This window comes from Epinephelus moara, chromosome 4, assembly GCF_006386435.1.
Source record: "Epinephelus moara isolate mb chromosome 4, YSFRI_EMoa_1.0, whole genome shotgun sequence".
Classification (NCBI taxonomy): Eukaryota; Metazoa; Chordata; class Actinopteri; order Perciformes; family Serranidae; genus Epinephelus; species Epinephelus moara.
The window spans coordinates 42,997,803-43,011,617 of NC_065509.1; the positions used below are offsets into that span (position 1 = coordinate 42,997,803).

Sequence of the window (13,815 nt, forward strand, 5' to 3'; positions counted from 1 at the left end):
AGCTCCCTGCAGCGCTTCATTAAAGCTTCATGCTGTTTACACTCAGGGAAATGTTACAGACACTCGCTCTTTGTTTTTGTGGCTGCAGCCGCCAATCAAACAGAAATAATACAGATTTATTTCTCCATTTAATTTCCCCAAATTTCAGGTTGACATTGACAAAGCTCACAAAATCAAGACAATGGTTCAGTTTGTGTTAAAAGCACCAAATTTGGTACAAATATAGTTTAATACATGTAGAAGACATCTGGGTATCGGGGCGTCGCTGATTGGCATTCTGATGACCATGGTGGCAAAATCCAATATGGCCACCACCTGAAAAACGAACCAGCTACAAATATAAACTTGGTGTCTATTTTATGTTTGACCATTAGAAACATATTGGACATATTTTTTTGATAGGATGCATCAGGACCCCTAATTCACATATTTCCAAGATGGCAGCCAACTAAAACAAGATAAAATAAATCAATTTTTAATCTCTTCAGGAAAACTTGGTGTCAGTTTGACATGTTTAAGCATTAGAAACACACTGGAATACTCAGATTTATTTTTAAATCGTATTATATTTTATTTATGAGCCCTAATAAAAAGGAATAGTATGACATTTTGGGAATAAAAAAGATACACAAAATAAATAAAAACATTGAGGTTTTGGTCAGTTTCCATTAGATTCCTCGTCAAAACAGCTCTCTATTATCTCAGGGACTATATTACTTTACTTTCACTGTCTCAAAGTTGCACTTTGACCAACAAGATCTCAAATGAAGAGAAACGAAATTAATGAATTCAATTAAATGACAGTGGAAGTACACCTTTAATTGTAACTTCTTATATTGTTCACAAACAGGAAAATATAAAAACTTTTCCAGCGTTCACTCCTATCAAAGTTGCTCAGTGGTGCATGAAGCCAAAAACGGCCCACTGCTGTGTATAAATTGCCCTGATCATCGGCACGGCTTCAGGCGCGCTAGAGACTTCCACCGGCCAAGTTAGCTACTTCCATTTTAGTGCTCTGCTAACATGAGCAGGGGGAAAATTATTAATCGTGCAGCTCTCTTCTTTCCAATTGGTATCGGACTGAATGAATACAACCCTGATAGTGAAACGAGCCATTTTACCAGGTTGGGGTTGCTAAAAAAACGGAGCCACTAGTTTAAAGGCGCCTCTTTCCTAGTTTAAATCTATGGCAAAAAGTTTTTTGGGGTCAATGGCACCATGTGACAAACCCGAGAGTTGTAGAGTTTGGCCACTGCGAATATTGGCTTCAAAGCCCAGTGGACTCTTGGGGGGCCTGGTTTACAGTCTGTGTGCTAAACTAAGCTAACCAGCTTCTGGCTGCAGCTTAACATTTATGCTAGATTTCCATTCACCTTGGAGGTTGGAGGTTAGAGTTGGGAATGATCTTAGTTGGCCATGTTCCAGTACAACAAGTGGAAAAACCAAGATGTTAACAATACCAGTGATTAACAACATACGCTGTATTTTGTGCACACAAACACCGTAGCAACACGTCCACAGATAGAAGCTGGACAGTACTGAGTGCACGACTGATTTAATGAGACGAAAGTGCTACTAAACAGTAAATCACCACAGCTGTCACCACTGTTGATGCACGGATCAGCCATCTAGGAATCTGCGGTCAGGGCTGGTGAAGTTTCTCTGACTTTCAGAGTTAGAGATTCGACTTCAGGAAGTGTTCCAGTTAAAATTTCCAATTGGGAGCTCCGAGTGCAAATGTGACGCATCATTATTCTGCAAATATCAGAGTGGTATCAATCTTCTCTAACTTTTGCCAAGAAAGTTATCGAGTGCTTTTCCCAAAATGTCAAACTATACCTTTAAAAAACCGCTGGCACCTCGGGTAGAATTTAAAAAGGATGTTGTGTCCTTGACCAAAACAACTGGAGTTTTATTGTTTGTTTAAAAACCGTCCTCACTTCAGGAAGATTTCCTTTCCCTTGTATTTTTAAAGAAACCAATATTTTCAGGAGTTAAATTTTTAGGAGATTATTTAGTGCTGGCTTGGCTCAGATCCCAGTTGTGCTTTAAAGGAATAATGGCCTTAAAGTTTAAAAAGCCTAATTACATTAGTGTAAGTCCCGGGTGAAGCCTGTAGAAAACGCTGAAGCAGCAGCACCTGGGACATTTAAATCAGCTGTTCAACAACTAGTTCATTTAAAGCTACACGGCGACCTACATTTCTCCACAGCAGCCGTGGCATTGAATGAATGCAATTAAAAAGTATTAGATGTGTAGATAGAAAGGCGTCCTAACGAGTCCATCCTAAGTGATACGATGCTGACTGATCGCACCTCCTAATTGACTAATTACCTTCATTTACTTTGGGTTTGGGCGTTCGAAGGCGGCTCGTGTCCGATGGCGGTCCGTCCTCTCCAGCCTCGTAATGGGCCCAGAGGAGCCGGGGCTTTTCTGATAATGAGAGGAACATTAACATTCACTCATCTGCCCATTAGACGCCAATGACCCGCTGCACGGCCGTTAGATGTTGTTGTGTGGGTGTGTGCGCTCAGCTTTGATCATCTATTATGTTTCAGCAGAAAAACTCCTCCCCCCTCAGGAAAACACAAAGGCCTCTGTAGTGCTGCATTATTGACAGCTGTGACTCTGTAAGTCACAGAGGATAAATAATCATTCAGATAAAACTGAGGTGAGAATGAGGACATATAATGGGAATATGATTGGTTCAGGTGACCTCAGACAGATCAATTCACGTACCTAACAACGACCTCCTCACCGAACTCTGATCAGTCAGATTATTGCACGACCTTTTTGGGTTCTTATAGACCAATTTTGTCACAGTTACATCACAGTAAATATGTTCGCATACTGGTGGCAGAAAAACAGCCGACATCGGAGAGAAACAGTCAACTATTAAGCAATGTTTAATGTGTGTTTAATGTGTGTTTAACGTGTGTTTAATGTGTGTTTTAAATCAACTAAACTTTACAGCACTTCATAGAAACTCCACCGCCAACTAGTGTTTTGGAGGTGTAACTGCAGAGTGACACAGACACACCACCACACAAGTATAAATGCTCACAGTGGCAATCCCACTTAAAGGAAGCGCGCTAGCTGTGTTAGCTGCATCGCAAATGTTAGCAAGCCTTTTATTTTCCCTGCCTGGATGCAGATAGGAATTGATCTAAACACATGTAGGCTAAACGTTAACATAAATAAAGTGTGTTTTGTTGCGTTGGCCTTTCTAAAGTGAGCATTGGTGAAAGTTAATAAACTTTGTTATGATCAATGTGTTAGTAAGCAGACTGCGTTAGCTAGCTAGTGCGCTAGCATGTTGATAAGTTGTGCTTCCACATTAAATTACATTAAACAAGGATGTCCCCACAAGTTTTAACCAAGGACAATAAGACAAATCAACCGTGAGTTTTTACAATTCTTATGATGGTTTATCTTTCACCACGTAAATAATTAAGTAATTCAAATAAGCCGAACACACTCCTCTACTGAGCAGCAGTGATTACAGCCTAAATATCCAGATTCTAATTAACTGGAGACAAAACTTTTTTTCCCACTACACGTAGATCATAAACTCGTGGATATAAAAATGACTCATTGCAGGTCGGTTGAGAAATAAAAATGTTATAGTGCATTATACATTTTATGTGGCGCTCACATCGACACCACTACTGTGCCTTTCTGACACGAGTTTGGCTCCACCCACAAAATATGTCATCACTGTTTACAAACATCTTCTTTTTGTCCTCATAGGTCAGAGCCAACGACGCGGACACCGGCTCCAATGGGGAGATCGACTACAGCCTCCATCAGGTGACAGAGGCCGTTCAGAGGCTTCTGCGCATCGACCGCTCTACTGGCATCATCTACGTTAAGGGCCTGGTGGACCGCGAGGAGGAGAGCTTTCTCAAGTTCTTTGTGGTCGCCAAAGATCGTGGGCCCAACTCCAAGAGCACCAAGGTCCTGGTGAACATCAGCGTCAAGGATGTGAACGACAACGCACCCGCCATCGAGATCCGTGGTATCGGCTTGGTGACACACCAGGATGGCGTGGCCAACATTTCTGAGGACATGCCCATCGGCACGCCGGTGGCATTGGTCCAGGTGTCGGACCGTGACGAGGGGGAAAACGCGGTGGTGACTTGTGTGGTTGCCGGCGACGTCCCATTTCAGCTCCGACCTGCGAGTGAGTCGGCCAACGACCGGAAGAGGAAGTACTTCCTGCAGACAACGACCCTGCTGGATTATGAGCGTGTGAAGGATTACAGGATTGAAATCGTCGCAGTGGATTCTGGGAACCCGGCCCTGTCCAGCACCAACTCCCTCAGAGTGCAGGTCACGGACATGAACGACAACACGCCAATCTTTTCACCTGCCATGCTCGAGGTGGACTTTCCAGAGGGCAATCAGCCGGGTGACAGGGTGTTGGACATCACTGCGACAGACGCTGACAGCGGCACCAACGCAGAGCTGGTCTACAGCATCATCGAGCTGTCGGCCACCAGGCTATTTGAAATTGATGCCGACACCGGAGAAATTCGAGTGAAGAACCTGCTGGATCGGGAAGAGACGGAGCGTTACGAGTTCCGCGTGGCGGCGGCAGATAAGGGTGTTCCCAGCAAAACTGGCACCGCTACATTGGTGATTAATGTTCTGGACCGCAATGACAACGATCCCAAGTTTATGCTGAGCAGCTACAGCTTCTCCGTCATTGAGAACATGCCTCCACTCAATCCCGTTGGCGTGGTGACTGTCACTGATGCTGATAAGGGTGAGAACGCCCGCGTGAAGCTGTATGTGGAACAGGACAACAGCAAGTTTGTCATCCAGAACGGCACCGGCACCATCCTGTCCAGCATCTCCTTCGACCGTGAGAAGGAGAGCACCTACACCTTCCGCCTGAAGGCCGTGGACGCTGGTGACCCACCTCGATCGTCCTACGTGGGTGTGACCATCAACGTCCTGGACGAGAACGATAACGCCCCCTACGTCACCAAACCAGCGAACTCCTCCTACACGTACATGTCCCCCGTCACCCCACCAGACACCAGCGTTGAGGTGGTGGAGGCTGAGGACATTGACTCTGGACCCAACGCTGAGCTGGTCTACACCATCACAGGTGGCAACCCGTATGGCCTGTTCCACATCTCGCCAAACAGCGGGGAGATCACGCTGGTGCAGGAGTTCACCGGCAAGCACAACGGGCTGCACCGCCTGGTGGTGAGGGTCAGCGATAAAGGTAAACCTCCCCGCCACACCACCGCCCTGGTCCACGTCTTTGTCAACGACACCAAGTCCAACGTCTCCCTCATCGAGGCGCTGGTCGGGCACAGCCTCTACACCCCTCTGGACAGGGACATTGCCGGAGATCCCAACTACGCCCTCGCACAGCGCAGCAACATCCTGTACGGCAGCCTGGCGGGGGTCGCAGGCGTGATTCTTGTCATCGTAGCCGTGGTGGTCATCAGACACCGACTGCAGAAGGACACAAAGAGCGGTTACCAGGCCGGCAAGAAGGAGAGCAAGGACCTGTACGCGCCCAAGCAGGGCCCCAAAAACGGCAAAGGCAAAAAGAGCAAGAAAGGAAAAGCTCCCAAACCGGCGAAGCCGCTGGAGGAGGACGAGGAGGCGAGCCTGCAGAAAGGCCTCAAGTTCAACCTCATCAACGACAACGTCAACGACAGTCCCAGAATCCACCTGCCCCTCAACTACCCGCCAGGAAGCCCCGACCTGGGCCGCCACTACCGCTCCAACTCCCCGCTGCCCTCCATCCAGCTGCAGCCGCAGTCGCCCTCCGCCTCCAAGAAGCACCAGGCCGTTCAGGACCTCCCCGCCACCAACACCTTTGTGGGAACGGGCGACAACAACTCCACGGGCTCCGACCAATATTCGGATTACAGCTACAAGGCCAACCCGCCCAAATACAGCAGCAAACAGGTAGGAGACTACGCAAACACGGCCATGTACCACAGGGACATCCATTGGACCAACGGGGTGTGGTAGTCACGCTGGGACTCCGATAACCTTCCACCAAAGCTGCACTGATTCCCCCCCGCACACTTCAGACGCCTGTTTTGTTTTTGGTTTGTTTGTGTTCACCATTTCTGTTCTGTTCAGTTTTTTGGTTTTTGGATGCCACAATAATCACACCATAACGGGATAGACCAAATATGGGCATATTTATCGATTTGGTGACCCTGAAATGAACTCTGACGAACTGTGTGATGATTTTTGTTCCTGTTCCACATTAAAATGACAAATTATTACAGTATTTAATTATAATTTCTGGATATTACTGCACAAGCAAAGCGAGAAAACAAAAATACAAAGGTATATTTTGGATATATGAAGATCCTGGTGAGTCCCATATGGGTCTATCCTCAGCTTCTGTTTGTTTTCTTTGTGTTTCACCTTTTTCCACTTTGGGTTAAATGAAGGAGTCTCTGCTGTTTTTATTATTCACAAGTGTTTCTTTCATTGAGAGGTTCACGCTGACATCCTTATTAAGTCTGAATTCTTTTTTTTTGTGGAGAGCTGACTGGAGGTTTGAAAGCTGCTCTTTATGCTCGGATCAGCTTGTTGAAGTGTGACAAAGAAGAGTGACTGTGACTTTTTTTTTTCTGTTTCTCGGGGTACCCATTTTTTATTGTTTCTTGGCTTTTCTCTTGGCCGGGGGACTGGACGGGGCTGAGCGGCACTTTAGAGTGTTTCCATCCAGTTCAGACCAATTTGAGGTAATTTCAGCTCGGTCAGGGAGCCAAGCCGTGAAAGGAAGAAAGAAAGAAAAAGAGAGGGAATACAAAAAGAAAGGAGGGATGGGGGAGGGAGGGCGGGTTGTAAAGAGCCAGCACACTATGAAGGAAAAGGTACACTAAGACTAAATACGACCGTTTCTTAACCTCCGCACCTCCTGTCAGGTCAGCTGAAATACGACTTTTAATTTTGCCGTGTTCCCAATCAGCGGGGTTTAAAAGTCAATTGTTTGCACAGATTAATGGCAGGTAATTTTCCAGGCGCCCGCTTTCGCCTTCTTTTACCCAGAGTGCCTTGCTCTACTCTATTTAATGTACAAAAGGGGGGGGGGTCATTACCTGCGTGATGATGACGAGTGTTTTTGTTAAATGTCACGTGCACTGTGAAACCGTGGAGACAATCGTACAGACTATGTGAACGACTCATTTTTGTTTTCATCTGCTGTTTATGTTGCAACATTACCGTGTGTGTCACGACGTGTGTGTTTAACAAGAGCATTTCATTGTTCTCCTCAAAGACTCACCAAAGACTCACTCACACACACACACACACACACACACACACACACGTTCACTGTCATCACCACCATGTATATGAACTGTGTTTCTCTGTGTGGTCGCTGTAGCGAGTGTTGGCGGCTCCTGCTGGTTTCAGATTCAGCCTGTCGGCGCTCGAGCTGGCGGGCGTCACGCTTCATATCCACACAACCACTTGTACAGTGTTTTTGTTTTTGTTTTTTACAGCTAAGAGCAAGATTTTAATTCAATAAACATGTTGCTTCAATGTGACAAAGTGGCGCTCTGTCTGTGCATTCACTGGGTGGTCAAAGTGGGCGGGGCTACAGACAGGAAGTGGGAACAGTTTTCATTTTCATCTTTCACACATGGAGAGAAAATGTATGTTTACAGCAAATGAGACATGATTAAGCTGAGCTCACTGTTGAGTTATGTTGTGATGCGTTCAAGCTCTACTCAGTAAAAATCAGTATTGAGCGAATATAAATATTAACTTTAGTTTTTAGGCAAGAAACTTGAATAAATGCAGAAATGTATATTTTTCACTGCTATATAAAAGAAGAGGGAATTATGAGATATTAAATATAGTAAAAAAAAAAACATTCAAAGCATTTATTTTTTGAAGATGTTTTTTATGTGAAAGGTTATTTTAAAGGTTGATAAATAAATGTGTATGTTTGAATTTGCACTCATTCAAACGTCGTGTAATGAAGGTCTTACTGACTTTAAAAAATATATTTTTTTGATAATTAAGATTTCTTTGTTTCCCTGGCACAAAGGGGGGAATAAATAACAACAGTAACCAAATAAACAACAACAAAAACATCAGTATTTGCATCAGAATTTCACAATCTGTGCAATCAGGGTGCATCTCAGTGACGTAGGCATGTATATATAAATATATATATTTAAAAATATCTATACAGAGGTTGAATTATGACTATAATATTCAGAGTTGGAGGCAAACGGTGCACAGAAGAAGTGTGAAATAAATATCTGATGAATTAATATAATGTTCCTTTACACAGTGGATGTTTGTGAGCATCTATTGGTGGATTTGATCAGGTCTTTATTGATCAGCAGCTCAGAATATTGAGCAGCAGAGAACTGATAAACTTCAGAATATATTACAGCTGTATGATGGAGTAAATATTCACATGTCATTTAATATATTTAGGCTCATATTGGACAGTAAATGGATGTGTGCACGCTGCTGTCCAGCATTCAGAAGTTTCTTAGAAGTGTTTATTTTTCTGCAGCAACGCCGTTTTCCACTACATGTGGAGAAAGTTTTTCAGTCACTGCTGCATGTTTACCTTCCTGATGGTTACAGAGGCGGGCTCAGGGACACGACACATGACTGTGACAAAGTGCTTGGAGGACGTTTACTGAAATAATATTACTTCATTTATAATTAAGTAAAAGTAAAGTAAGTAAAAATTCTTTAACCAAAAATCAAGATTTCAAATCAGTTTGATTTTGTTGGAGATGATTTAAAACTTCAGGGGGATATATCTGCAGAAATTTAATATAATATAATAAGTCTGTTTTCTTTCGTGTATAATCACCTGATAATTAGAATTATTGTGTTTTTGTTGCCTCAGAATGAGACGTTTATATCCACACAGGGAGCAGGTCCTCGTCCGTGGAGATCACTATGTTGCACTGCCATGTTTCTACAGCAGCCCAGAAAAAAACACTTATTTTTTAGTGTTTTTATCAGTTTTAATCAGCTGGTCTGTTTGTTTTGGAGAGGAAGAGACCTCTGTGGATAATTCAGCTCCTAGTAAAAATCTCCTGATCAATGAACACTGAAGGAATTCTAACCAGGAGAAGTTTCAGCTGGTTGCAGTCTGAAATTCTAGAGGCCAATAATCTCCTAAATCTGGACTAAATAAATACATTTTCTCTTCATAACATGAACCATTTTGTCTGTCACTTTAACAGCTGCTTACCTAAACACACACACACACACACACACACACACACACACACACACACACACACACACACAGAGGAACAAAGCAGCAAGCAGGTGCCGAAGCTGCAGGGGTCAAAGGTCAGAAATCACTCAGACACAGTTATTAACAACAAGGAGTGAAGAGGTCAGAGGTTACTGAGGTCACCCCCCCCCACCATCATCATCCTCATCATCATCCTCATCATCATCATCATCATCATCTTCATCCTCATCATCTTCATCATCATCAGGAGGCCACATTAACAATCTGCCAGCGTCCTTCCTGCTTTTATGCTGACCAACTTGGCTGTCTCTATGGTAACACAACGACCTGTGTGTGCGTCTGTGCGTGTCTGTGTGTGTGTGTGTGTGTGTGTGTGTGTGTGCTGACTCATAGTACTGACCCCCCCTCCACCTCCTCCTCCCCGCCCCCCTCTATCCAATCCAACACAATCCCTCCTTCTATGGAGAGCTCTGCCCTTTGAATGAAGAGACGTGTGTGTGTGTGTGTGTGTGTGTATTTCAGCTCTGAGCTGTGTGTGTGTGTGTGTGTTCCCTCTCTCTCAGTTCACGGCTGCAGCAGCCTCAGTTTCACACTTCCATGTTTACAATCAGAGAGAAGTCGAAAGTGTTTTGTGTGTTTGTGTCTCAGATTCTTTAAAGTTCAGGTTTTTGGACCTGCGCAGACATCGGTGGAGATGTTTCATGATCTGAGCTCAGTGGATTGAATGAAACATCAACAGCAGGGCGTCAAAAAAAAATCGCCAGTCTGACCTCTTTCTGTCGAGGATCTGCTTTGTTGTATATCACTCCGCCTGCCTCTCTGATCAGCGCCGCTCAGCTGTCTGCAGGGGAACAGGAGGCAGCAGCCTGTCTGCACAAACACCACCTCACCACCTCACCACCTCATCACTTCATCCAAATCTGCATCTTCACCCTCTGTTGGTTGACTCATAATCTGTTTCACACCATCAGCACGGCTGCACAGCGTCGGAGTGTTTGTCCAGTCTGGATGTAAACCTGTGGAGCAAAAGGTTTGTAGGGTGACGTTAGTTCACATCAGTGATACTAAACTTATGGGCCCCCAGTATGGTGCCAGGTGGCCCCCCATCTGGGGCTGCACAGATAAAAAATAGATCGAAATATCTCTGGTACAACGTACCAGTGTGAATAACGGATTGTGATGCTGCTGAGATGCTCCAGCCTACAAGTTATATTCTAGGTGTCAGGAACAAGCTTGTTTGGTAAAAATCCCATAATCATCATTTTTATTTTTATTTTTTTCAGTGAAAATTATGAAAATCTTCCACTAAAATTGCAACTCATATCACAATATCTGTCAAAATAACAGCTATATGACTGTTTTTGCTTATCATGCAGCCCTAATCCCAACCATTCTCTGATTCACTGAGAAAATAAATTAATAAATAAATGATATCTCTGATTCACTGAGAAAATAAATTAATAAATAAATGATATACATAAAATAAACAAATATAAAATAACTAGATAAATAAATGTAAATGAATAATAAATAAATAAATAAATGTTCTCATTCACTGCCCGCCTACATGCAGTTCATTTCTACCTGCAAATTTATTCATAAATACATATATTTTACCTGCTATTATTTGTACCTGCGGGTCCAGGACTCTGGTAAGGACACAGGTAAGCACTAAATGCCGAATGTCCTCAAACCTAAGCAACACCCGTGCGTATCTGTGCAGGGCTGCTGCGACCAGCCCCTGACCCCCTGTCATTTTGCAAAAAAGTTGAGTATCCCTGGTTTCAAACTTACAGCCAAAAGTTGACCTCTGTTTATCTCAGGACACAGCCGTTACACCCTGAAAATAGGCGCTTGGAGATGCATGCACGCCACGATGGCATCGCTCTGGCGCACCTCTACATTGAAAACAATGAATCTGAGGGCGTAGACAACATGACGTGTACGCCCCCTTAAAAAGTTGTATTAAAACTGATCTCCAGTAGCACAACACTGGTTCACAGCGAAGCTGATTTACCCGACAGCCTGAACTGAGCACCGCTGTGATGATGTCACAGCTACAGCAGCACAAAATCAGTGTGTGATGCATCTGTAGGTACATCAGTAGATCTGACTGGTCACCAACCGTAATGTCAGGTCAAAGATCACAAGACAAATGTTTCAGTTTCAGATGATACGTCTACATTTAGCTTTTTTTTTGTTGGTAAATACTGGACATGTTTACCAGATGAAACAGCCTGAGGAGAAAAAATCAATCTTTAGATGGCTGATCTGTAACTTAAAATCATATATGTACTCCTGGAGCTGAAGGATTAAAAACACCTTCATTATAACCACAATGATCATCAGACTTTCAGCCGTCCTAAACTCCTTCACCCTCCAGACTGGACCTGCTCATGTTCACACTCATAATGATGCGTTACAGTCCATTAAATGCCGACTGATTTAAGACAGGTGTTTATAAATCAGAAACATGTGTTTCTGCAGTTTGACAGACAGATGGACTTCCTGTGTCTCTGCAGTCCGGCTCGCTGTCTGAAAAAAAAAGAGAAATGGAGGAGTAATGGAGGAACCATTAGCCGGGCGGCTAACAGCCTTTTTCCTCCCCAGAAAATTACAGTCATTCTCTGCAGCGGCTAAAAATGTGGCGAGTCAGGGACAGAGTGTCTGTCATCAGGCGGACACAGCTGAGAGGAATTACAGGCACCGAGGCTGTACTCAGACGTTACTGCAGCTGCAGGACAGGTACTGATGAGTGTGGATTTAAAGACGTCACCTGTTCACCTGTTCACCTGAGCAGATTCCTCCTCTCTGATGAGACGCTGAGTGAAGTCAGGACACAGTGAATGTTTCCACAGTGGTGGTGCTGACGCGCTGAGGACACGTGGAGGCGTCTGTCAGCAGCAGCAGCAGCAGCGGTTCCTTTTGAAGAACCAGAACTTTTTCTTGAATTTTCAAGAACCTTGAACCAAACCCAGGGTCATCAACTTTAACTCTCTAAAGAGCCATTTATGACCAAAATAATTAAAAAAAAAATCTTAAAATTATTGTGCAGTGAAGCAACAAGAGAGGAAGAGGAGGGTGTGTTTGTCCTCCTGATGCTGTTGTGATGTGTTCAGTGTTTTATTTGTGAGTTTTGTTCTCTGTCACTGAACAGATGAATGAAATGAACGAGTGAATGTCTGAAAGAGGTTGAAGCAGCACTGTTATACCATCGCAGTGTTTTGTAACCAGTCAGGTTGTGTGTGTTTTCACAGGTCAGAACAGGGACGATGGAAAGATGAAGATACATCTCTCAGTGGTGTGTGTGTGTGTGTGTGTGTATGAGGGGCTAGCTATTGACAAAAGGGCCTTTGTGATGCACGCACACACACACACACAAAGGACCCACATTATTTCCCCTAAAACACACACATTCCTGAACATGAACATCACTCAGCACAACATAATCCTCTCAGCCCCCTCTGTGTGTGTGTGTGTGTGTGTGTGTGTGTTTTTGTGTATATAGTAACAGACAGGTGTGTCAGACAGGTACAGCGTCTTCGTACGCTCAGTTGAAGCTGAAGGTCAAAATAAAAACTTGCTGAGAGCTCCTCACGTAGACGCTGCTGTCTTCACTGAGCGTGCTCAGTCACATGACCCTCAGGTGTTTCTCGGTGACAGCAGGAGGCTCAGCGTCCAGTTTAACACCAGCAGTGAAAAGTTTATAAGCTTCATTTCCATTATGAGCTCCTTTAGATCACTGAGCGTGGAAACAGGAAGTGGGTCGGCTGTAGTGATGGCGTGGACACAATGTAAGAAGGAGTGTCTCTCTGTCACTGATGGACCATTAAACTGTCTTAGAGCGAGACAGAGGAGCCACATCAGCTCTCTGGTCTCTCGACATGGACTCAGGTCTGCGTTCCTACAAACTGCCAAACAAATATTAACCAGGGAAAAGTTAGCCGCTAACATTAGCTCTCAGGTTAGCTTGTTATATTAAACAGCTCAACCCATGCAGAGCCCCTCTCCACTCCAATTGACATAACTTTTCTAGAATGTATCTAGATCTATAATCACTGTGCTCTGGCTCCACCCAAACACACAGACTTTGATTGGATGTCTGTAAGCCAATCACAGTGTTCCACATCATCTAAAGTGGACTGCAGTAGAGCCACGCCCCCTTTTAAACATGCATGGTCGACTGTGAGGCAAGGAGGAAGAGTAAGACACATTTAAATCTGTTTATCATAAAGTTCATGACGTGTGTTTAAATGGTTTATACAGTAAAGATGAGATGCTTTTTTATTGTTCCATTAATCTGCAAAGTAGATAAAGGTGTTAAGTAAATGTGGTCATGAATGGATTACTGAATGGGCCGACTGGGCACAAGTACAGGGCCCTGGCGATCACCTGCAGAATGTTAAATGTCAGATTAACATGTAGCCAACAGGAAGAGTCTCAAAATAACCACAAAGAGACATCGGACAACCACAAAGAGACATCGGACAACCACAAAGAGACAAAACAACCACAAAGAGACATCGGACAACCACAAAGAGACACAAAACAACCACAAAGAGACATCGGACAACCACAAAGAGACA

At 44.0% G+C, this 13,815-nt stretch overlaps 1 protein-coding gene and 1 long non-coding RNA gene across 3 annotated transcripts in view; both read left to right on the forward strand.

Annotated features, from left to right (window-relative positions):
* LOC126389088 (protocadherin-1-like) overlaps positions 1-7,542 on the forward strand; it is a 34,432-nt gene extending 26,890 nt beyond the window's left edge. For both annotated transcript variants that reach the window (XM_050042532.1, XM_050042533.1), the window contains one exon: positions 3,751-7,542. In XM_050042532.1, coding sequence (XP_049898489.1) covers positions 3,751-6,000 — 2,250 coding nt within the window. In that variant the 3' untranslated portion in view covers positions 6,001-7,542. The remainder of the gene's footprint in view (positions 1-3,750) is intronic.
* Positions 1-13,815, forward strand: part of LOC126389119 (uncharacterized) — a 332,569-nt gene that overhangs the window by 72,252 nt on the left and 246,502 nt on the right. The window lies entirely within an intron of this gene.